Source organism: Elephantulus edwardii, unplaced genomic scaffold (genome assembly GCF_000299155.1).
Source record: "Elephantulus edwardii isolate Elephantulus edwardi_28Jun2011 unplaced genomic scaffold, EleEdw1.0 scaffold00442, whole genome shotgun sequence".
Taxonomy (NCBI): Eukaryota; Metazoa; Chordata; class Mammalia; order Macroscelidea; family Macroscelididae; genus Elephantulus; species Elephantulus edwardii.
This window is the reverse complement of record NW_006400192.1, coordinates 895943-922412: the sequence shown is the minus strand read 5'-3', so window position 1 is coordinate 922412 and position 26470 is coordinate 895943. Positions and strand designations below refer to the sequence as shown.

Here is a 26470-nt window from a genome sequence, read left to right as displayed (position 1 = left end):
GTCAGAGACAGTGCGATTGGCACAGGACAGAGCGGAGTATAGAGCTGTTGTACATAGGGTTGCTTTGAGTCGCAGGCCACTCGAGGGCACATAACAACAACAACAACAACAACATGAAAAATTTGGTTACAGTTGTGCAAAATTATTACTATAACTTTTCTCATTGAATTGGAAATGTGGAAAATGTATGCATTGTAAATTTCAAATTATAAATGCATTATACATTTTATTTTACATAAAAACAAATATCAAAGTTAAAATTATAAACATTCCTACTTTATAAAAACGACAATAAAAAACAAAAAGGAAGGCATTTAAAATGTAGTCCTCTTGAATTCCAACACATCAAAAAATGTTCAAAATTCCTAGCTAGCAGAGAGATGCAAATAAAAACAATGAAATACCATCTCACCCTAACAACAATAGCAAAGTTCAACAGGACAGCAAACAAAAAATTCTAGTGAGGATGTGGAGAGATTAGAACTTCCATTTACTGCTTGTGGCAACATAAAATGATACAACTATGATGAAAAACAGTCTGATGCTTTCTCAAAAGTTTGAAATATAAATACCATTTGATCCAGTTGTCCCACTACTGGGATTATACTCTAAAAACTCAGAGCTGTGAAGCAAATGGATATATGCACATCCCTGTATTATTATTCACAATATTTTTGTGTCTCATAGAAGTGACTACCACTTAGTGATCCTATGCACAACTATGAACCTTGCTCTATATTGAATCTTCATTGCCTCTGACACACTTACCCTAATTATCTCAGATAACTGTGTCAATCCATCTCATCTAAGGTCTTCCTGCCCTGCACTGTTCCTCTACCTTTCCAAGTTTGATGTCCTTCTCCAAGGACTGGCCCTTCCTGGCAAAATATCCAAAGTATGTGACATAGTGCTTCAAAATCCTTGCTTCCAACGAGTAGCTTGGTTTCACCCTCTCCAGGACATAACTGTTCTCTTGGAAGTCCAAAGTATGTTCAATACTCTTCTACAGCACCACAACTCAAAGGAATCAATTCTTCTTCTGTCAACCCTAGTCACTGTCCAGTTCTCTGAGACATAGCTAGTAATTGCAAAGACCATGGACTAGATCAAGCATACCTTAGTCTCTATACTGACGTCACTGTTATTAAGCACTCTAGAGGTCTCTGACAGAAGTTTTATCTAATCTAATTAATCTTTGGGTTTCCTGACTGCTAGTGCTAAAATGTCGATTGTGGAACTAAGAAAGCTGAAATTCCTAACAATCTCAATTTCTGTTCTACCTATCATAGTGCTGCTAACTGGCCCAATGGTGATAAACTTTGCTTTCTTGGTGTTGAGCTTCAAGTCATATTGCAGACTATAGTCCTTGACCTTCTGCAGCAAATATTTCTGGCCCTCCTCAGTTTCAGTAAACAAAGTTGTGTCACCTGCATAGCACAGGCTACTGATGAGTCTTGTTCCAATCCTGATGTCTCATTCCTCCTTATAAAATCCAACCTCTTGAATGATCTGTTCAATATCTAGATTGAAATTATATGGAGAAAGCATGAATCCCTGATGCACTTCCTTCCTGATAACAAACTATGCCGTGTTTCCTTGTTATGAAGACTGCTTCTTGGTCCAAGTATACGTTTCTCATGAGCACAGTCAGGTGTTCTGGGATTCCCATTCTTCTCAAGGTTAGTCATAATTTATTGTGGTCCACACAGTCAAATGCCTTTGCATAGTTAATGAAACACAGATAAAAACATTCTTCTGGTACTCTCTGCTTTCAAACAAGATCCATCTGAGATTGGCAATAATGTCCCTAATGCTACAGTCTCTTTTAAATCAACCTTCCATTTCTGGTAGTTCTTTGTTCATGTATAGTTCCAGTCATTCTAGATTATCTTCAATACTTTAGTATGATAATTGGGGACATTGTTTGATAATTTCCACACTCTGTCAGATCACCTTTTTTTTGTAAAGGGAATAACTACAGATCTCATTACAGTCAATTAGCCAGGTGGTTGATCTCCAGAATTCTTGGCAAAATCTAGCAAGCACATATCTGTTTCTTGAAACATGTTTATTGGTACTGCATCAATTCTTAGAAGGTTGTTTTTTGCCAATTCATTCAGAGCAGCTTGAACTTCTTTCTTCATCACCACTGCCTTTTGAACATGTTCCACAGATTTCTTAATGCAATTTGAGGCATGAATTTGTTCTTCCGTTCCTTCAGCTTAAATGCCGAGGAAGTCCGTCCCCTTTGATTTTTCCAACTCTAGCTCCTTGCACATTTTTATAGTCCTTTGCTTGGAGCTCTAAAGTTGCCCTTTGAAATCTGTTCGGCTCCTTAATTTGCTTATTTCTTCCCTTTGCTAAGGCCTCTCAGTACTCTAGTGCAATATTCAGTCTCTCTTTTTCTAAAAGTATTTTTTTTATTAATGTTAACAAAAATTAACAGAAAACTTGAATTTCCATTCACTCATTGTTGCACATTTTCCTCCCTACCCTCCCACCCCAAGTACACTTTTCACTTTAAAAAGATTCTTTTGCTGTTGCACAATTTCCTCCCTCCACATCCCTTAGACCACTATTCACCTTATTCTGGACTGTTGTCATGCAAATAATACCTAATCATATAGTCCTTTTAAACAGTTCCTTCCCTCATCTGTTTCAATGCCATCTTCAGTATTTACCCCTACTTTTCTTCGTTTCCCCCCAACCCCGATGTCAGTCCTGTTTAATAACAGTGGCATTATGTGGTATTTGTCCTTTTGTGACTGAGATATTTCACTCAACATAATGTCCTCCAGGGTCAATAATTTTGTATAATATTTCATTAGTTCCTTGTTTTCAAGTGCTGTGTAGTATTCCATTGTGTGAATATACCACACGTTTTTCTATCCATTCATTTGCTGATGGGCACTTGAGTTGCTTCCATCTCTTTGTTATTGTGAACAAAGCAGCAATAAACATAGTCATGCATTATCATTATCTGTTTGGGTGACAGTTTTGGTTTTTTTAGGGTGTATTCCCAGTAATGGAATTGCTGGGTCAAAAGGTATTTCTATTTGCAAGTTTTTGAGAAAGCGATATAATGCCTCCCAGAGTGACTGTAACATTTTACATTCCCACCAACAGTGAAAAAGGGTTCAAATTTCTCCACAACCTCACCAGCATCTGTTGTTTACTACTATGTTGAACTTCGCTGTTGTTATTAGAGTGACAGGATGGCTCATAGTGTTTTGATTTACATCTTTTAGAGCTCGGGATTTTGAACATTCCTTCATGTATCTGTTTGCCATCCTATTAGCTATAAAATCTCTAGTACCACAGCCTCTTCTAAACCCAGCCTGCACATCTGGTAGATCTTTGTTAATGTACTGTTCCAGCCATTTTTGGATGATTTTCAGCAAAATCCTCCTTGTATGTGATATTAATGATGTTGTTGTAGCTGACTGCCTTTGAGTCAAGCACTACTCAAAGTGACCCAATGAACAAAAGGCCTGAAGCCCCTTTACAACTACAGACATTTATCAAAGTTCATAGAGTTTCCAGAGGCATGTTATTTAGGAAGTGGATGTCACTCCTGCTTCCAAACCTGTCATAGTATGTTACTGTTGTTATGTGTCACTGAGTAGCCAGTGAGCAGCTCTAAACCCTTTCATGTCATGAACTAGTCTCACTAATTCTGACACACCAACCCCTATAGCCCTAGTTACTGTATCAATATGTCTCATCTGGGGGTCTCTCTCCTGCGCTGTCCGCTGTCCGTCCACCCTTCCAAACATGATGTCCTACTCCAAGGACTTATCTCTCCTGGCCACCTGCCCAAAGTAAGTGAGATGGAGCTTCAAAATCCTAGCCTCGAATAAGAGATTTGGTTTCACCCTCTCCAAGACAAACCTATTTGTTTTCTTGGCATCTATTTTTCTTCTGTCATCCTTAGTTATTGTCCAACTCTCTGAAGCATAACAAGTAATTGAGAAGACCATGGTATTATTCAATTATTTCCACACTCTGTGGGGTCACCTTTCTTTGGAATGGGAACAAATACAGATCTCTTCCAGTCAACTGGCCAGCTGGTTGTCCTCCAGGTTTCTTGCCACAGCTTAGTAAGCACATCAAGGGCAGTGTCTGATTGTTGAAATATGTCAATTGGTATGCCATCAATTATTGGAGGCTTGTTTTTTGCCAATTCTTTCAGAGCAGCTTCAACTTCTTCCTTCCTCACCACAGACTCTTGCTCATACATTGTTTCATGATATTCTTCTCTGTCAGCCACTTCCATTTGGTACAGTGAGTCTGTATACTTATATCTTCTTTTAATGTTTCTTGGATCATTTAATATTCTGCTCAGTCCTTAAGTACTGCAACTTGTAGCTTGAATTTGTTCTTTAATTCCTTCAGCTTAAGAAATCCTGAGCAAATTAGGCCCTTTTGGTTATTCTGACTCCAGCTCTTTGCACATGTCATTATAATACTTTGCTTTTTCTTTCCAAGTTGCCCTTTGAAATCTTCAGTTCAGCTCCTTAATTTATTATTTTTTCCTTTTGCTTTGGCTTCTCGGTGCTCCAGTGTAATATTCAGAGTCTCCTCTGATATCTATCTTGGTCTTTTCTTCCTCTTCTGCCTTTGTAATGACTTTCTGAATTCTTCATCGATGATATTCTTGGTATTATTCCACAGCTCAGTTAGTCTTTGCTCATTAGTGTTCAAGTACTCAAACCCATTTCTGAGATGGTTTTAAAATTCGAGTGGGATATACTTAAGGTCAAATTTTGGTTCCTGTGAATTTAATTTTCTTCAACTTCAGCTTGAACTTGCATATAAGTAATTGATGGTCTGTTCCACAATCAGCACCTGGCCTAGTTTTCACAGGTGATACTGAGCTTTTCCAGTGATTCTTCTCACAAATTCAATCAATTGTATTCCTACGCATACCATCAGGTGAAATCCATATGTATTGCCTGCATCTGTATTTCCTATAAAAGGTATATGCGATGAATAAATCATTGAATGTACAGAATTCTATCATTTTATCTCCAGCTTCATTTCTGTCACTAAGTCCATGTTTTCCAATTACTGATCCCTCTTCCCTGTTCCTAACTTTTGCATTCCAGTTATCCATTATTATTAATGCATCTTAATTGCATATTTAATTGATTTCTGACTGCAAACTTTGGTAGAAATCTTCTATTTCCTCCCCTTTGGCTTTAGTTCTCAGTGCATATACTGGAATAATAGTGGTATTCACTGGACTTTCTTGTATGTGTATGGATGTTATCCTGTCACTCACCACACTGTATATCAAGATGGAGCTAGAAATTACTTTTTAAATTATGAAAGCAACCCCATTTTTTCTCATCTTTTCATCTCCGACATAGGAAAAGTCAATTCCTTTCCCCTTCAATGTGGTCAAGGCTTACTGACTTCTTAATAAAGTAAAAGTGATCTTCTAAAACTTCAAAGACAAGGTCATTTAAAATACATGGTTTAAATGACAGTCCATTAAATAAAGGACTGAGGTGGCCTGACAATAGCCAGCAAGGAAGCAGGCTTCTAACTAGACATAACAGCTGGCCATCACATAAGAAGATCCTCTAGTTAAGCCTTTAGAAGACCACAAGTCAGATGAACATCTTAACAGCAACCTTACTAAGTAAAGCCGCAGCTAGCTAATCTGCCCAGATTCCCATCCCACTGACATTGTTAAACAATTATATTCTAAGAGATCATTCAAATTGTGGGGTAACTACAAAGATATACACGTGAAGAAAGCAAAATGTCATTAAATGCCAAGGCACTGGACTGTGTGAAATGTAATAAATTACGGATAACATTGTCAAAAACGAGACTTCCACAACACTTAATTATACTCATCAGGGACCTATACTTAGTCAAAACAAGGGGATATTGCATGGTTTAGTATCAGGAAAGCAAAAAAAAAATCAGGAAAAATGTGCACCATCATTATACCCTTTTATCATACTTATTCAACCTATATACTAAGGAAATAATCCAAGTAGCTAAATTATATGAATAATAATATTAGGAGTTGAGGAAGATTCCTTTCAACCTATAATGCACAGAAGTCATAAAATTTGCTTACTGAAAGAAAAGAGGACTTGAAGCACTTATTATGAAGATAAAAATTTGAGGCTTTAGAATAGATTGCACCTCAGCATAATGAGGGGAAATATCCTCACAACTGGAACAATAGGCAACATCAAAATAGAAAGCCAAAATACTGGGGTTGTCAAGGATTTCACTTTTTTTAAATCTATAGTCAAAGCCCATGGAAGCAACATTGAAGAAATCAAGAGATGCACTAGATACACTGTATTAGGTCTATCTGCTATAAAAGATTTCTTTAAAGAGTAAAAACGCAGATGTCACATTGAGGATATGCTGTACTTTACTCAAGCCACTGTACTTTCAAAAGTCTAACAAGCATGTGAGAGCTGGAACACTAATAGAAAGATCCATGTATTTCAAAGATGACGAGGCTAGGGCAAAGTTCACAGAGTTGCTGTGAGTTATATTCGACTCAATGGCACTTATCAACAGCAACAACACCTTTGAATTATGATGGTGGCCAAGTATCATAAACAGCTAAAAAAAACCCCAAATCTGTCCTGGAGGTGTACAGTCAGAAAGCTACTTAGAAGGAAGATTAGTGAGACTTAACCTCACAAATTTTATTCTGTTTTCAGGAAAGATAAGTCTCTGAGACACATTATGCTTGGAAATGTAGACAGTCTTTGGGGGGCAAAAAAAAAGGAAAGATCCTCAACAAAAGAGACTGTCACAGTTGCTATAACAATGGGTTCAAACACAGCAACAATTATAAGGTTGATACAGGAGAGGGCACTGTTCCATTTTGTAGCTATATGTCAGGATAGACTCAATAGCACCTAATAACAATATTAAAACCAAGTTTTGAAGTTAATTGTTAGATTTGTTAATAAGTAATTAAAATATGTCATGCTTAAAATTAAAAGAAAAACAAACTGGTGGGGAAAAAATACAAAAACATGTCATGCTTAGAACAAATACGTACCTTTCATTGAAAATCAAAGTCTGTGATGGTGTAAAACTTTTTCCTTTCTTCCATGAATAACCACTAGTCTGAGAGTTTATATGAAAACTTTGTGCTGTTGTAATACTATCTATATTGTTTTGATCCGGTGAACTGTCTTGATCCTTTGAGTTTCCAGATCTATAAAAATTAAAAAATACATAATTATTTATACCACAACATTAAGACATTTCTTTTAGAAACAATAATACAGGTAAGTAGACAATACAGTTATTATCCATCTGTTAGTTCATTTCACTGCACTTGCTTTGATACAAGGAGCTATGCCATTAGATCCATACATGTATACATGAAAAAGCCAAGAGAAAAGTCAAGAGAGGATAAAGTAATACAAACTCCTTAATCATAACCAAATACCCTGAGAGAATACTTCAATGACTATAAATTTAGGTGATGTCAAGATCAATTGGTATAATACAGTCTACAAAGCCATTATTTTACTTCAGTAAGTCTTGAATAGGGCCTTAAAAGTTTATAAATAGGGAGTACCAAAATGGCAGCAGTGGAGGAGTTGGAGGAGCTGCAAGCTGCATGCAAACATGCCACCAGAGACCAACGCAGCACACAGAGACCAACGTGCCGAGACGTGGACAGTAGTAATTTGAGTCAGAACTTTTATTAAAACAATTAGTTTGGGAGCCACAGGAGCAGCAAGCCTTGGGTTTCAGTGGAAGCCGCAAGCCAAGATGCTATGGGACAACCCCCACCCTCTACCCCCAGGAGCAAGAAGATCAGCAGGAAATTGACTGAGTTTTCGAAGCCCTGCCAACTCACCAGGTGGAAGCAAGTCAGTAGGAATTCTATGGAGTTTTCTTGGGCCCCTTTGACCAACCAGACATAAGTGGATCAGTGGGAATTTGACTAAGTTTTCTTAAGCCCCACTGGACCCAGGGCCCTGCTGGGACACTGGCCGCTGGGCAAGCGCACCTGGGTGAGGGCTAAGCGAGAGTCACTGGGTGGGAGATGGACATCTGGAATTTGAGTAGGTACCCACTTGTGAGCACACCCAAACAGCTAAAATCTGGGTGAGGTCCCTGTAAGTGACCTGTCTTCATGGTCGTCCCACCCCTTGTGCCTACCCTGCCCCCCATTCAGCTCTACACCTGTGTCTACACGTCCAGTAAATCAACTTGCCTTTAATCTGCAGCACCTAGATCTGACTTAGCTAAAAGAGGATGCTCTCAAAGGTCCTGTACTGAACCTTCCCTTGAGTCAGAAGTTCAGAGAGAAACACAGGTGGGGTAGCTGCCCCAAGGATTTCTAGAGCATTGTCTTCAGATCAAGAACCTATAAATATCATGAAAGAAACAGGCTATACCACACCCTGCAAAAGCACAAAGCAGATGTCACCTCAAAAAGGTGACACAGTACCAATGGCTTTCTTGAAGCCAGAAAGTCTGATGGAACTCCCTGACACAGAATTTAAAAGAACAATAATTGAATATTTTCAATGGGTGAAAACCAAACTTGAAGAATTACAGGACACCACATGCTATGCATTGGAGACTTGGACAGTGAATAGGGATGACAGAAAGAGAATTGATGCCTTTGAGCTGTGGTGTTGGAGAAGAGTGTTGAATATACCATGGACTGCTTGGAGAACAAACAGGCTTATCCTGGAGAGGATGAAGCCAGAATGTTCCCTGGAGTCAAGGATTCTGAAGCTTCATCTGACATACTTTGGGCATGTTGCAAGGAGGGACTGGTCCTTAGAGAGGGACATCATGTTTGGGAGACTGGAGGGATGGCGCAGGAAGACCCTCGATGAGATGGATCGATTCTGTGAATGGAGTGGTGGGAATAAGAGTGTTTGAGATGGCGAGGGTTGGCACAGGATAGAATGGCATTTAGGGCTCTTGTACATAGGGTCGCTGTGAGTTGCAAGCAACTCAATGGCACATAACAACAACAACAACAACAACACATGCAAAAACCAGGAAAAGCTGAAAAAAAAAACCAATCCAGAACAATGCAGATAAAACAAACAAGGCATTAGTGGCACTGGAAAAACAAGAAACCACAATCCAAAATATGAGGTCCAATGTTTCAGATGCTGTCAACAAGATGGAGGGACACGTGAGCAGAGTTGAAGAGATGGAACACAGAATCAGTGAAACAGAAGATAGAATTGTCACCACTGATCTGCTAGAGCAAAAAGCAAAATCAAAAAGGAAAGAAGAAGAAGAAAACCTAAGAGTAATGTGGGACACCATCAAGAGAAATAACATGCACATAATCAAAATCCCAGAACAGGAAGAAGCAAGTAAAGGCCCCGAAAAAGTTGTGGAAGAATTACTACAGGAAAACTTCCCAGGCATAATATAAAATGAAAGAATATATATTCAAGAAGCTGAGTGAACACCATAGAATCGACCCCAAAAGAAAAACGCCAAGGCATATCATAGTCAAATTTGTGAGAACCAAAGATAAGGAAAGAATTCAGAACAGTTAAGGAGAAACAAAGAGTAACCTATAAGGGAGAACAGATAAGATTAAATGCCATTTTCTCAACAGAAACCATGTGAGCAAGAAGACAGTGGAAGGACATATATCAAACACTCAAAGAACACAACTATCAACCAAGAATACTGTATCCAGCAAAAGTGTCTATCAAATATGAAGGAGAGATCAAGATAGTCCCAGAAAAGCAGAACCTAAGGGAGTTGATAAAAACAAGACCAATGTTGAAGGAAACACTGAGAGATGTTAAAGAAAGCAGCATGGACCAAAGTAACTAACAACAGCATTAAAAAGAACTCAACAAAATGATAGCAATAAAACCCTGACTTTCAATAATCACACTGAATATGAATGGTTTGAATGCAACACTGAAGAGAAAAAGAGTAACACAGTTGATGAAAAAATAAAAATCATCAAAATTCTGAAAAATGAAGATAAAGAAAAACTAAAAATAAAAGGATGAGGGAATAAAATATACCAAGAAAATGGCAATCAGAAAAAAGCAAAAGTAGCAATATTAATCTTTGATAAAATAAGTTTCAATGCAAAAATAATCACAAAGGACAAGGAAGGTCAATATACAATGCTTAATGGGTCAAGAGAACAAGGGGCCATAACAATAATAAATATCTATGCACCAAATGAAAGACCTACAAAATATATAAAACAAACATTAACAAACCTGGAACTGGAAATACACAACACTACTATAATAGTTGGAGACTTCAATAGACCTCTTTCAAAAAAAGATACAACTTCCAGGTAAAACACTCAACATACGTGTTCAAGAATTAAACCACAAATAGACCAACTCAACCTCATAGATATTTATAGATTAATGCACAAAAAAAACCCAAAAAAACCCCCAGACCACAATATACCTTCCTCTCCAATGTGCATGGAACATTCTCCAGAATAGATCACATTTTAGGTCACAAGGCAGGCATTAATATAGTCAAAAACATAGAAATAATACAAAGCATATTCTCAGACCACAATGCTACAATATTAGAAATTAATAACGAGAGGATAAAGGAAAAATAAAATAAACATTTGGAAGCTGAACAACATCTTGCTTGAACATGATTGGACACTAGAAAAACTAAAAAATGAAATTTAAAAGTTTCTTGAAACAAATGACAATGAAAATACCACTTACCAACATCTCTGAATAGCCAAAGGCCGTAATAAGATGACAATTTATAGCAATAAGCAAATATATCAAAAGGCAGGAAAAAATAACAATTGACTCTCTAGACCAACATCGCCAATAATTTGAAAAAGAACAGCAAGAAAACCCAACTTCCTCTAAAAAAACTGAAATTATAAAAAGTAGAGCAGAAATAAATGAAATAGAAAACAGAAAAACAATTGAAACCAGCACAAAACTAGGAGTTGGTTCTTTGAAAAGGTCAATAAAATAAAAAAAACCCACTAACAAAACTAACAAAGGAAAAGACACAAATAATCCGAATAAGAGATGACATGGGCAACGTCACAACACAGCCAACTAAAATAAAAAGGTTAACACTGGAATATTATGAAAAATTATATCCAAACAAATATAAAAACCTAGAGGAAATGGACAAATACTTAGAAATGCACAACCTACCTAAACTGACATCAACCGAAATTGAACACCTGGACAGACCCATTAAAAAAGAAATTGAAAAAAATAATAAAACAAAATTCAGCCAAAAAAGTGTTGGACCAGATGGTTTTAAAAGTGAACTTTATCAAACATTCAGAGAAAACCTGTCACCAATTCTACATAAACTATATCACAAAATAGAAAAAGATGGAATTCTCCCAGACTCAGTCTCTGAAGCAAACATTCTTGATACCAAAGCCAGGTAAAGACACCACCAAAATAGAAAACTATACACCAATATGGCTCATGAGCATTGATACAAAAATCCTGAATAAAATCTTGGTCAAGAGAATCCAACAAGATATTAAAAAAAAAAAAAAATTCACCATGACCAAATGAGATTCACAAAAGGTATGCAAAGATGGTTCAACATAAAAAAAGGGGGAAATAATCAATGTAACTCACCATCTCATCATACAAACAAAGCTTGAACAAGAACCACATGATTCTATAACCTGATGCAGAAAAGGCCTTTGACAAAATCCAACACTCTTTCCTGATTAAAACCCTCAACAAAATAGGATGAGGGGAATTTCTTCAACATAATAAAAAGTACACACACAAACCCAAGAGACAACATTGTTGTGAATGGAGAGAGATTAAAGACATTCTTCATTTAAGAACAGGAACTAGGCAAGGATGCCCACTATAACCTCTCTTCAATATTGTATTGGAAGTCTTAGCAATAGAAATAAAACAAGAGAAAGATATAAAAGTATCCAAATTGGAAAAGAGGAGGTAAAAATTATCTCTCTATGCAGATGATATGAGAGTGTATTTAGAAAACCCTTTAAGATTCAGCAAGGAAACTACTGGACACAGTTGACAAATTCAGCAAAGTGGCAGGATATAAGATCAACATACAAAAATCAGTTGGATTTCTCTACAGTGACAAAGATAATAGAGCTAGAGCTAAGAAAAACAATACCCTTCACAATAACTAGTGACAAGATTAAATACTTGGGAGTAAATCTAACCAGAAGCACAAAGGATTTAGTCAAAGAAATTACAAACCATTACTACAAGAAACAAAAAGAGAGCTGGAGAAATAGAAGAATATTCCTTGCTCATGGATAGGAAGACTCAATATTGTGAAAATGACAATACTACCAAAGGAAATTTACACATTCAATACAATCCCAATACAAATACCAATGCCACTCTTCAACAAGATGGAAAAGGCAATCTCCAGTTTCATTTGGAATGGAAAGAAGCCCCGGATAAGCAAAACACTTCTTAGAAAAAGAAACAAGGTATGAGGCTTCTCATTCCCTGATTTCAAATCCTACTATACTGCCATGGTGGACAGGACAGTGTGGTACTGGTACAATGACAGAAACATAGATCAATGGAATAGAATTGAGAATCCAGAAATCAGCCCATCTACCTATGGTTAACTGATTTTTTTACAAGGAAATTAAATCAATTAAGTGAGGAAACAAAAAGCCTTTTTAACAAATGGTGTTGGCAAAATTGGAAAACTGCAGAAAACTAAAGCAAGATCCATACCTCACGCCATACACAAAAAGTAACTCAAAGCGGATCATGACCTAGGACTATAAAACCAAGGACTATAAATTTCATTAAAGAAAAGCTTGGATGAACTCTAAAAGTTCTAATCTACAACATGAAGAGTCTTCCAGGAATCCTGAAAAACCTATGACCAGGAGAGGATAAAATAGATGAATGGGACCTTCTAAGAATAAAATCGCTATGCACATCCAAAACCTTCTCCAACAGGGTAAAAATGGGATTCAAAGACTGAGGAAAAATATTTGGTAATGACATGTCAGATAAGGGACTTCTATCTAGAATTTATAAAATACTTGAGCACAAGATAAAGGTAAACAACCCAAATGAAAAATGGGCACAGGATATGAACAGACACTTCACCAAAGAAGACATTCTGATGGCAAACAAACATATGAAGAAATGTTCAAAATTCCTAGCTCTACAAGAGATGCAAATCAAAACAACTATGAGACACCATCTCACCTCAGTAAGAATAGCAAAATTTAACAGAATCGAAAAGAACAAATGCTGGCGAGGTTGCAGAGAAACTGGAACTGTTCATGGGAATGTAAAATGGTGCAACCAATATGGAAGGCTATATGGCGTTCTCAAAAAGTTGCAAACAGAAATACCATTTAACCCAGCAATTCCACTACTGAGAATACACCCTAAAGAAACCATAACCATAACCATGCAGATATATGCACACCAATGTTGGCTTTGTTCACAACAGCAAAGAGTGGGAAACAACTCAAGTGCTCATCAACAAATGAATGGATAGAGAAGCTCGGGTATATTCACACAATGAAATACTATGCAGCACTGAAAAACAAGGATCTCTTGAAATATTATACAAAATGGAGGACCCTGGAGGACATTATGCTGAGTGAAATATCTCATTCACAAAAGGACAAATATTGCATAGTGCCACTGTTGTAAAGTGCCACTGCTGTAAAATGCGACTGACATCAGGGTTGCGGGGAGACTGAAAAAGAGGAGCTAAATAATGGATACTGCGTTGAAACAAATGAGGGAGAGAACTGTTTAAAAGGGATATATTATTAGATATTATTGTCATGACAGCAGTCCAGAATGAAGGCTGCACAGAAGAACTGACTTGGGGGGAAGGATTATATAACAATGAAATAATTTTTCTTTTACTTTTCAAAGAGAAGAGTAAATTGGCAGAGGGGAGGGGAGGTAGACATGGAGAAAAGTGCAACAATGAATGAATGGACATCCAAAGTCTCTGTAAACTTCCATTAAAATGAATTTAATAAAAAGTTTATGAATAGTAATCTAAGGAACAATTATTGGTCTTTCCATGTCTGGAACAACGAATGCAATGAAATAATTAGGACAAAGGCTAATAGACATGAGAACCTCAACCTCCACAATACTGGGACCAGAAGAACTAGATGGTGTCAGATTACCACTGGGGACCACTCTCAAAAGCAGCACGGTTAGAATGTCTTTGATAGTGAATGGCAAATATAAACAAACCTCAAAAACATTTAAAAAGGTCAGGTTTACTGGTTCAGTAGAGACTGGTGGAACACTGAGACTATAGTCCCTAGTCTTTCCTCATGACTCAAACTTTCCGTCAAGCAATAGATAGGCCTATAATGTGAACATAACAAACATTAGGGAGTCACTCTTTCTCCAGAAAAACTGAAAGAGTAGGCTAGATATTTGCAATGAATAAATCGTTGATTGTACAAAATTCTATCATTCTATCTCCAGCTTCATTTCTCCAAGTCCATGTTTTCCAACTACTGATCCTTCTTCTCTGTTCCCAACTTTTGCATTCTAGTCACCTATTATTATTATTAATGTATCATGACTGCGTGTTCGATCAATCTCTGACTGCAAAAGTTGGTAAAAACCTATCTCCTTCTCTTTGGCTCTCTTTGTAGGTGCTTATATTTGAATGATAGTGGTATTCACTGGACTTCCTTGTATGTGTATGAATATTCAATCTATATGCAGAACAGATTATCAAGGAGGCTGGGCTCTCTGGGGAGAAATGTGGCATCAGGATTGGAGAAAGACTCAACAACAATCTGCACTATACAGATAAAGCAACTCTAATTGTTGTAACTGAGGAGGACCAAAAACACTTGCTGCAGAAGGTCAAGGACTGCAGCCTTCAATAGATATTGAAGCTAAACATCAAGAAAACAAATATTCTCACCACTACGCTGACTGACAGCATCATGATAGACAATGAAGAGATTGAGATTGTTAACAGCTTCAGTTTGCTTGGCTCCACAATCAACATTCTTGGTACCAGCAGCCAGGAAATTAAAAGACTAACTGCCATGGTAAAGTCTGCTGTCAGAGACCTCTCCAAAGTAGTGAAGCGCAATGATGTCAGTGTGGAGAATAAGGTGCGCTTGATTCAGACCATGGACTTTGCAATTACTTGCTATGCATCAGAAAGCTGGACAAGGTCTAGGGATGATAGGAGGAGAACTGATGCCTTTGAGCTGTGGTGCTGGAGAAGAGTGCTGAATATACCATGGATGGCTAAGAGAACAAACAGGTTTGTCTAGAGATGGTGAAACCAAGCTGCTCCTTGGAGTCAAGGATTCTGAAACTGTTTGACATACTTTGGACATATTGCAAAGAAGGACCGACCAGTCCTTGGAGAGGGACATCTTGGTTTGGAGAATGATGGGACAGTGCAGGAGAGGAAGATCCTTGATGAGATACATTGATAAATTGACTGGGATATTGTCAGAGACAAAAAGACTGGCACAGGATAAAGCCGGGTATGGCTATTGTACACAGGGTTGCTATGAGTCGCAAGTGAATTAACGGCACATAACAACAATAGGCCAGATATAGTGCTCAGGAAAGAATTTTTTTTTTTGAGGGCGAGGGAGAGGGAACAAATATGTTAGAATCACCTTACTACTAAATGAGAATTTTTTTTTTTAAATGAGAATTTTTTGAGGGGGAGGGGAAGGGAACAAATATGTTAGAATCACCTTACTACTAAATGAGAATAATGTTGTTGCATGCCATCAAGTCATAACTCATACCTATCTCTCCAGGAGGGTTTTAGAAGCTGTAAATAGCTTGGGAAGAGACTGCCCATTTTTCTCCTGAAAAGCAGCAGGTAGATTTGAACCTCATGCCTTCAGGTTATCTGCGCAACTCCTTACCACTTGGCCACCAGAGTTCTCTAAATGAAATTAACAGTCTATTGGTTAAAGAATAGACTCTTAGAGGAAAAACTGCTAAATTAGCACAACAGTGTTCACAAAGTTTATGTAACTTCAACTTAGTTTGATAAGAATTGTCTGAGGACCTAAAAGCTCATAAGTGGTCATCTGCAACTATTGGTCTCTACTCAAGAGTAAAAGGGGAAAAAAGAAACCAAAAACTGAGATAAAATTAGTCTAAAGGACTAATAAAAAAGCTATAACAACCACAATCTTATCTACCTAGAGACCAAAAGAACTAGACAGTGCTCAATCATCATTGTAATCAAGGCCATAATGGATGGACTGGGTAAAATGAGAGAAAAACGTCAAAATTATATAAAAAGTCAAGATTAAACCAATCGAAGCTAAAATACCCCCAAAGAATACTTTCCTGAGATACTCTTAAAGCTTGAACTAGCTTCCAATATGACTTATTGGCTAAAGAATGTATTATCTCATAAAATGATGAATATGCATTCATGAGTACATACTTCTTTAAGAATCACACAAATGGAACCAAACAATCAAATATTAATATAAACAAAGATGAGAGGATAAGGGGATAGGGAAACTACTGGAAATTAAAAAAGAATGAAATGAGAACATTCATTTATACACTGTTCAGACTATAATCAATGTTGCTGAATAATCTGTGTAGAAAGTGGTGAACAAGAACCTAATCTGTTGTGTAAAGCATTACTAGAAAACAATAAAATATATATTTTTAATATAAAAAAAGTAGAAATTAATGATTGCTCCAATTGGCTTGGAGAAATTAAAAGATTTCCAGTGAAGGAAAATATTGCTTTGTATGCTTTCAATAGGGAGTTCTGGTGGCTTAATGGTAAGAAGCTGAGCTTCAATCCCAAAGGCATGTGGTTCAAGTCCACCAACTGTTCCATTAAAGACAGATGGGCAATTTCCTCTCATGTGATTAATATCCTCTGAAAACCGACTAGCAGCTCAGCAATGAATCGGTTCCAACCTCACAGAACACAACAACAACATACTTTAAATAAGCTGATTTTCTTTAAGATTATTTTTTGTGGATGTAAATATTAATAGGGGGAAGAGGGATGTTAGTTTATAGCTGATGATCATAGTCATAAAGGTATAAGATGAAAAAAAGGTATAAGATGAAAAACCATTACTTCAACACAAATTGTCTTCCGGAATAGCTTGCCTCAGGAAACTCTACAGAGAAACAATAAAAGTTAGAAGTGTTCAGGACTTTCATTCATAGGGTCACTATGAGTCATCTATGATTTGACGGCACTTAACAACAACACACAACTGCAAGGAGGAAAAATCTCACATAATATATCTAATTATCAAACTATTCAAACATGTTAATTATTTTAAAAAACTACTATATTTCTCCTCCTCAACTTCACCACAATATAAGTAGAAGGTGATGTGTATGGATGCATGAATGTATGCATATTTATAAGGTTTATGTTTATTTTCTTTCAAAAACCAAATGAAGTTAAATTTCCTAAAATTCACCTATTAGTTTGAATGGTCAGAATAATCTCATTTCTTTGATAACTTTAGATTTAAAAATTACATGTTCAACTACATTAAACTGTAAGCAATGTCTTTGTTGTTGTTCTTGTGTACCATCAAACTGTTTCCAGTTGGCACAGGTAAGATAACCCCTCCTTCTCCCCCGGAGCATCTGGTGCATTCGAACTACACGGCTTGGGGACTGTAGAGCAGCTTCTTGCCACTAGACCACCAGAGCCCCAACAATGTGTTTTTAAAATTAAATTCTATAATGACAATAAGTTATAAGACCTCAATATACTAGCTTAAACTGTAATCAAAACTTTCAGCTAATTTTAAAGCATTAGAGTCAAATATTAACCAATAAGCATGAACTCAATCAAGTGTTCTGGGATTCCCATTCTTCTCAGTGTTAGCCACAGTTTGTTGTGACCCACACAAATGTCTTTGCATGGTCAATGAAACACAGACAGACATTCCTTTGGTACTCTCTGCTTTCAGTTAAGATTCATTGGCGAGCTCTGGTGGCCTAGTGGCAAGAAGCTGCACTGCAATCCCAGAGGTGTGTGGTTCAAATCCACCCGATGCTTTGCTGGAGGAAGAACAATCTCCTCATGTGCCAGTCAAATCTGATTTGACGGTCACACATGCACAAATAATAAAAATAAATAAAATTTTAAAAAAAAAGATTCATCTAACACTGGCTATGATGTCCAACTAGATTACACATCTGGCAATTCTCTGTTGATGTACTGTTCCAGTCATATTTGGATAATCTTCAGTAGGATCTTGCTTGCACATGAGATTAGTGATACTGTTCAAAAACTTCCACACTCTGTCAGATCACCTTTTTTTTGGAATGGGAATAAATACGGATCTCTTCCAGTTAGTACTTTTTGTAAACACAACAGAGGGGTATTCATTCTTTGTGCACTTTATAATTTATTTTAGATATCCCCAGCATCTCATTGTTTTTAACATACAGGATGTACCAAGTATTGTTGATTGAAGGGGTAGAAGCTCTAACAAAAAAGTAAGACTCGAAAGACTGATACTTACCTTATTCGACTATTAAAACTGATAAAAAAATTCTAGAAAGCACCTAGCAAATACATGGGACATCATGTTGTTCTTGGTAATCAAACTAGAACCAACCCTTAATTGATGTCCCAGGAGGTTTTCAGAGGCTATAAGTCACATGGTAGGAGGGTAACCATCTTTCTCCTGCAGAGCAGCTGGTGGATTCAAACTGTCTACTTTGAGTTAACATCCCAATTCCTTACCCATTAAGCCACCAGAGCTCCCTACATGGAACACTTTGTTATGTTCCATAGAGTCGGAACTGAATCATAGCTGACCCTGCAGTGGGTTTTTAGAGGCTGTACATCACATGGGAGAAGACTAATCATCTTTCATTGAGTAACTGGTAGATTTAAATCGTGTACCTTTGGGATGTCAGTGCAAGTCCTTACCACTAAACCACCAGAACTCTGTAAGTACTACCTATATTTTAGTATTTTAGCCCTCTCTCCCTCTCTTCTTATTCCTTGGCCTCCTCTGAACACAGTAAGCCCTGTATCAGAGAGCTAGACAATGACTAATCATGACAGAAAAAGAATCTATGCCTTTGAGCTGTGGTGCCAGACAAGAGTCTTGAACATACCATGGCCTGCCAAAAAAGCAAATACATCTGTCTTGGGAAAGGGTGAAACTTTGGAGGCTAGGATTTTGAGGCTCCATCTCACATACTTTCCTAGCACGCGGCTAGGAAGGTCTAATCCTTAGAGAAGGACATCATGATTAGAATGGTGGGGGGACAGCACAAGAGGGAAAAAAAAAATAAAAGAAATAAATGAATGAATGAATGAATGAATGAATAGATAGATAAATGAATGAATAAATAAATAAAAACATAAAAACAACCCAGATAAGATGGATTGATACAGTAACTGGAACAATGTATGTCAGAGAGTCTCATCGACTGGCTCACGACAGGGAAGGCTTCAGAGCTGTTGTACATGGGGTTGCTATGAGTGACAGGTGACTCAACAGCACATAACAACAAAAGCAGCACTATCATCTTAGGGTAAATATTTAGATAAATTTCTAATTATTGAAATAAAATTAATCTTCTGTAAAAGGAAGCAACTCTTATGATAATATTGTTGTATACCATCAAGTTGTAACTGACCCATAGCTGACCCTTTCGTTGGGTTTCAGGGGCAGTGAATAGAAGGAGACTGTCTTTACCACTGGAGCAGGTGGTGAATTAAAACCACACACCTTTGCATAGGCAGCACAATTCTTTACCACCAAGCCACCAGAACTTAAATTTAATACTCATAATCCCCCATGACATATACTATTTCTCATTTTAACATATGCAACAATAATAAGCTCAAAGTACTACTTGCCGGGGGAGAAGAAGGTCTAGCCAGTGAATATCTGAGCCTGGATTTAATATCAAGTCTATCAGACTGCACAGTAATTTACACGAATTGTATTTTTCTGTGAAAGGTTAAATAACAGACTACTACTTATATTAATAAAATAAATAACATAAACAGTTACATAGTGTTACAAAGAAAAAGAAATGATATGCATAAAAGATATTACCCAGGATGATCAAGATTTTTCTTCTCAATCAAGTCTGCCTTGTCACATTCTAATGATTCATTCTGGGAACTAGAGATGTCATCATGGTCAATAGTATCTACAGAATTTTCAGCATTTAAAATCTTCTGTGCTCTTGAGTTGTGCTGAGTAGCTGTCTTCTGCCTATTAACCTGAGTAGTTTTCTCCCCAGCCTTCTTAGACAGGCAATTTGGTTTTTGAGCAGGTTTTACTCTACTGTTCCGATTGACTGAAAACTCATTATTTATAAAAGAATTGCTATTAACAGGACCTAGAAGAATGAACAGAACCTAAATTAGCATTAACATCTGTCCAGATTATTCAAGTCATCAGATTATCAATCATATCTACATTTACACATAAATGCATATACAGACTGATCTCACAGGTTGAATTTGTACTCCAATTAAGTTCTCAAAACTATACAGTTCTTCAATTTATAAAAAGATAACAAATTCATAAATTAATTGTGTTGTGGTTTTTTATTCTAACACTGGAGTTCTTTTTTACTTCAAAAACAGTATTTTATTAGGTATCTTTACATAGTCTCAAAGCTGTAAGTATCATCTACTTACTGATAAATCCTTAATTATACATCCTCAAAAAAAAAATCCCTTCACTTTAGATTTATTCATCACACCATATATTTAACATATCTACTTTGTTATCAAAGACATTTCAAAATCAAAACTATCAAAACCTGAAATCTTCATGTCCTTGTCTAATCACTTCTCTCAGAGCTTTCTTCCTTTCAGTAATTAGTAGTTCTACACCACTCTTTGCAGAGATAAAAAAAGAAAAGTCATCCGACATTCCTACCTCTCTCTTTTATGCCAATTAGTCAGTATTAATTTTTACTACAAAATATATTCAGAATCTAACCATTTCTCATTGTTAACAGTATTACTTGGCCTAAGTTACTGACATTTCCCCCTCCCCAACTGCCTTCTAGTTAGTCTTCATATTTCCAATTTCCTTCTCACAGAAGAAGGAGATAGTCTTTTCAAATATGAGTGAAAAATGTCAATCTTAATATCAAAGTTTAACATCTTTTCAGTACTTTGCCAATACACTTCATCCAAACTGTTTATCACTGCTTGGCTCTCTAATTTCATCAACTTTGGTTTTTTCTGTTTTACAACCTTTACAAAGAACTGTCCCTTTAGCATAGAATGTTCCACTTCCTTACTGTATTTACATATGTGCTTTGGAAGATAATAGTGTTGTCATTTTTACAAAAACATCCACTTTATCTTTCCATCCACTTTCATGTCCTTACCTTCTTCATAATTTTACTTGCTTTATTTTTATTATCTGTCATTATGTGGCATTATAAATCTATGTATTATTTTATTTCTGCACTAAAATGAAAGCTTCGTAATAGCAAAGATTTTGCTTTTTGAAAGATTGTACTACCATAGTTAGAAAATAAATATGACAAAGCCTTAATGAATATATTTACAATTAGATGACTTATTTTTATTAATGACTCATACTTCTCCTTAGAGAGTAACTTCCTGGGAGCAACTAACGATTATAATTTAAATTAAAACTGCTTACTATGTACTGATGATACCTCCCACCAATTAGATGGCCGCCTGGAAATTCTCTGACTTTTTGTTAAAATCACAGGCACTTCTTCAGGTACCACTTCCTTCTTGGGACCATTTGAGGATGGCTTCTTTTTTATTTTTTCCTTAGATTTTTTCTGAGTTCTTTTTTCCAATTTTCCTAAACAAAGAATACAACAAAAACAATTCACAATCTACAAAGAAAAGAGTATTCAGGAAATTACAAAAGATTTTTTTAAAAGCAGACAAATTAAAAAAAAATTATAGAAATACTTTACATTTACCATATAAGCTTTCTATCTGTGTTTCATTGACTAAGCAAAGGCGTTTGACTGTGTGGATCATAACAAACTATGGCTGACTATGAGAAGAATGGGAACCCCCGAACACTTGATCGTTCTAATGTAAAACCTATACTTGGACCAAGAGACAGTCGTCAGAACAGTGCAAGGAAATACTGCATGGTTCAAAATTGGGAAAGGCGTATGCCAGGGATGTGTCCTGTCTCCATACCTTTTCAACCTGTATGCAAAACAGATTATCCCGGAGGCTAGGCTCTATAAGAAGAAATGTGGGGTCAGGATAGGTGGAAGATTTTTCAGCCTGCGTTATGCAGATGACACAACCCTGCTTGCCGAAACTGAGGACGATCAGAAGCGGTTGCTGAAGAGGGTCAAGGAATGCAGCCTTCAATACGGATTGAGGCTCAAAGTCAGGAAGACAAAGGTTCTCACAACTGGACCAATTGGCAGCATCAGGATGGATGGTGAAGAGATTGAGATTGTTCACAGTTTTAGTTCGCTCGGCTCCACAGTCAACACTCTTGGCACCAGCAGCCAGGAAATTAAAAGGCGTACTGCCATGGGAAAGTCGGCTGTTAGGGACCTCTCCAAAGTACTGAAGAGTAATGGTGTTTCTCTGGATATATATATATATCCAGATAGCAAAGGAAAAACTAAGAACGATGTGAAAAGATTAATTGTTAAATCAAAATGTATTGCCATTGAGATGGAGTCAAGTCATATGTGACCCTTGTTTGGTTTTTCAAAGTAGTAAATCATGTAGAAGGAGACTGTCCACTTTTCTCCTGTAGAGATGCTAGTGGATTCGAACCAACAGAGAGGCTTCATCTTTGCATTACCAGCACTGCTTCCTACTTTCAACATGGATTAAACCTCAATATCAAGAAAACAAAAGTCCTCACAAGTGGACCAAGAGACAATATCATGATTGATGAAAAAAAGATTGAAGTGTTCAATGATTGCATTTTACTTGGATCTACAATCAACATCCATGGAAACAGCAGAAATCAAAAGATGTGCTGCATTGAAAAAATTGGCTTAAAAAATCTTTGTAGACCACTAAAGAGGAAGGATGTCAATTTAAAGGATGTCAATACCTGACTTACTCATGGAATTTTTCAATTGCAACATATGCTTGTGAAAGTTGGACAATGAATAAGATAGATCAAAGAAGAATTGATGCCTTTGAACTGTGTTTGTGAGGAACTGAATATACATCATAGATTATCAGAGGACAAATCTGTTGTGCGGGAAGTACAACTGGGGAGTTCATTAGAAGCAAAAAGGTGAAATTTCATTTTACATATTTGAGGCATATTGTCTCATCTTGGAAACATTGTACTTGGAAAGGCAGAGGGTCAGTGAGAGGAAGACCCTCAATGAGATGGATTAAAAAAGTAACTGCAACAATGAGCATGAGCATAGCAGAAATTACCATGCAGAATAGGGTAAAGTTTCAATGTGCTGTTTTATAAGGTTGCTGAGTGTTGGTCAACTTGATGGTTGCAAGCAACAGACCAAAGGTAGAAAAAAAATTTCTTGACCATCAAGTAAATGAAGAAACAAAAACAGATTCTAGAGGGTTGAAAGAGGGGGAGGAGAGGTTCAAAAAGGGGGAGGATTAAATCTTATCAAGTAGGAAACATACACAGAATTATGAAGAAACATGAAAAACCAACGGTGCAGATATTCTACTCAATTATAAAGTATTAAAGAAGTAAAAGACAGACAAGCTAGAAACTGAGAAACTTAGACCTTTCATTAAGAAGATGAATTTGGAAAAAATAAAATAAAAAAAAAGAAGATGAATTTGTAGAAATAATTTGCATAGAAATATCTAATGCCAAGATAGAGTTTCTCCACAGTGTGAAAATAAAGGAAGCACAAAGTAAAAATAGTTCGCATGGGGTATGTGGAAGGAATCACCAACATGTATAGGTAATATAAATAAAATAGACACAGAAAGATGTAAAAAAAATTAGGAGAACCTGAATATTACACTATCAGTATTTAAAGATACTTAATTAAGATGAAAACTAAATTTTAGTCATCTGAGCTATCTAAAGCATGTAACATTGTGTTTTGACTAAAACCCAAAACTTACAGCCACTGAGTAAATTATAGCTGATAGCAACCCTGTAGGAAAGGGTGCACCAATTGTCTACTTGGTTTCCAAAGTAATAAATCTTTATAGAGGCAATCTGCCTCATCTTCCTCCATGGAGCAGCCAGTTCTAACTTTTGGTTGTTGTTGTTGATTGCCATTGAGTCAAGCAAGATTCATAGTGAACCTATGAACAAAGGACCTGAAGCCTTTCTATAACTATCATTTCTCAAAGTTCATAGAGTTTCCAGAGGCATGTTGTTTAGGAAGTGGATGCCACTCCTGCTTCCAGTATAGTAAATACAATCAATGAAACTAAATTGTACATGTAAAACATGTTGAAATAGAAAATGTAATTCATGCTGTGGCTATGTGCTGTTGACCACTCATAGTGATCCTATGTATAACAGCCCTAAACACTGTGCCAATCTCACTGTCTCCAACACACCTCCTCTCATTACCTCAGTCACTGAATCGATCCATCTCAGCGAGAGTCTTCCTCTCCTACACTGTCCCTCCACCCTCCCAAACATGCCGTCCCTCTCCCGGGGCTGGTCCCTTCTTGCAACATGCCCAAAGTATGTCAGGTAAAGCTTCAGAATCCTTGCCTCCAAGAAGCAACTTGGTTTCACCAGGTGTATTATTTAATCATTGCACCCTAAAGCTCCTTTAGTTTGCCATATTGTTTGCTCAACAAAGAGGCATGACTGAAGTTAGTATTACACTGAGCAATGAAATTGGCAAAAACACTATCCAACTAGCCTGTTTTTGAGAGTATAGACTATTGGTACCCAAAAAACTGTCTCAAAATCAGCAACATCAAGATCATCTGAGATAAGATTTAGAAATATCTAGAGCCACAGGCCCCACCACAGACCTGCTATATCAGAAACTTCATTTACAGAATCTAAAAGAGGAATTCAAATGCATATACAAATTTACAAAGAACTGTTCTGGGCAGTTTAATCAATCTTCTGGTTAAATTAAGGGACAGAAAGATATCAGCAATATTACACTCTGATTCTATTTTGAGAAGAAGTTATAAGATTTGAAGAAAGTTTAATTTTGGATAAAAAGGCTTAATGTATATTTATAAAAGAAGGCAAAATGAAGAGCATTAACTATGATGATCCTAAACAAATCACAGAAAGTCAATGAAAATGGAAAAAAGGGACATTTTACTCATATTCTGCTTAATTAGTATAATCCACTAATCTGGAGGTGATGAAAAACAGAGACATAAAAATAATCCACTATGAACAAAAGCAAGCACTCGACAGGGAAGAAGTTTTTTTAAGGATGAAGAAGATGAAAAAGAATTAACTTTCAAAACACTATTGCAAGGACAGAAAGATTTTTAGCATGGCGATTGTTGTTGCTGTTGTTGTGTACCATAAAGTCAGAACCAACCGATAGCTGACCCTCCAGCGGGTTTTCAGAGGCAGTTAATCATAAGAGATTGTCCATCCTTCTCCCAAGAAGCAGCTGGTGGCCTTGAACTGAGTGCTTTCGGGATTGCAATACAGCTTCTTGCCACTAGGGCACCAAAGCTCCCTTCTGGCATGGTTACCATTGAAAAGTAGTTTAAGGAATCCTTTGAGCAATGCACGAATCCTCAGCAATGAGCACCCCTGTCCCTGTTTCTATATTTCTATTTTCATTTTCCCTTTCTTACACTTTACAAAAAAAACATCCTTGGAGTTACTGTAACAAATGAGATGTTGTAAACAGAAGATTATTATTTTACTCTTCCTCAAATTCATGAATTAACTTTAAAAAAACCAAAACAAAACCTAACATCAACAATGATTTACAAGAAAGAGTATGAAATAATAATGCCACCAAAGAATTATTTGACCACTGATACAAAAAACCCACTTTATTTCTGGTCAAAAACAGGTAAATTAGGAACATAATTTCAAACACCAGTTCCAGCTCAGGGAATTATGAGAAACTGAATTACAGAGAATTGATAAAATTTATAAACAAAAAACATATAAAAGAAATAGCTGCTTTGTAAACAGTTGATAATTCAAATACAGGACACATTAAGTCAAATTTGAGCAACAGTTAAAAAGAGGAGACTTTAGACATCAAACTTTGAACACTGAGATTTTCGCACACTTATCTGTAATATAATTCTGAAAGCAAACATTTTATAAGCAGCAAAATTATTCACAAAAAAATAGTCAATTACATAGTTGACCAATTCAGCAAAGTAGCAGGATACAAGACCAACATACAAAAAATCAGTTGGATTTCTCTACAGTGACAGAGAGAATACAGAGCTGTAGCTAAGAAAAGCAATACCCTTCACAATAGCTAATCACAAGATCGAATATTTGGGAGTAAATATAACTAGAAGCACAAAAGATCTATTCAAAGAAAATTACAAAACATTATTACAAGAAACAAAAAAAAGCCTAAGAAGT

General features: G+C 36.6%; 1 protein-coding gene across 1 annotated transcript in view; it reads right to left on the bottom strand.

Annotated features, from left to right (window-relative positions):
* CENPC (centromere protein C) overlaps window positions 1–26470 on the bottom strand; it is a 144835-nt gene that overhangs the window by 40551 nt on the left and 77814 nt on the right. The window contains exons 8-10 of the mRNA XM_006902727.1: window positions 21623–21779; window positions 20045–20333; window positions 7049–7207 (exon numbers count right to left, since the gene is read on the bottom strand). Coding sequence (XP_006902789.1) covers window positions 7049–7207; window positions 20045–20333; window positions 21623–21779 — 605 coding nt within the window. The remainder of the gene's footprint in view (window positions 1–7048; window positions 7208–20044; window positions 20334–21622; window positions 21780–26470) is intronic.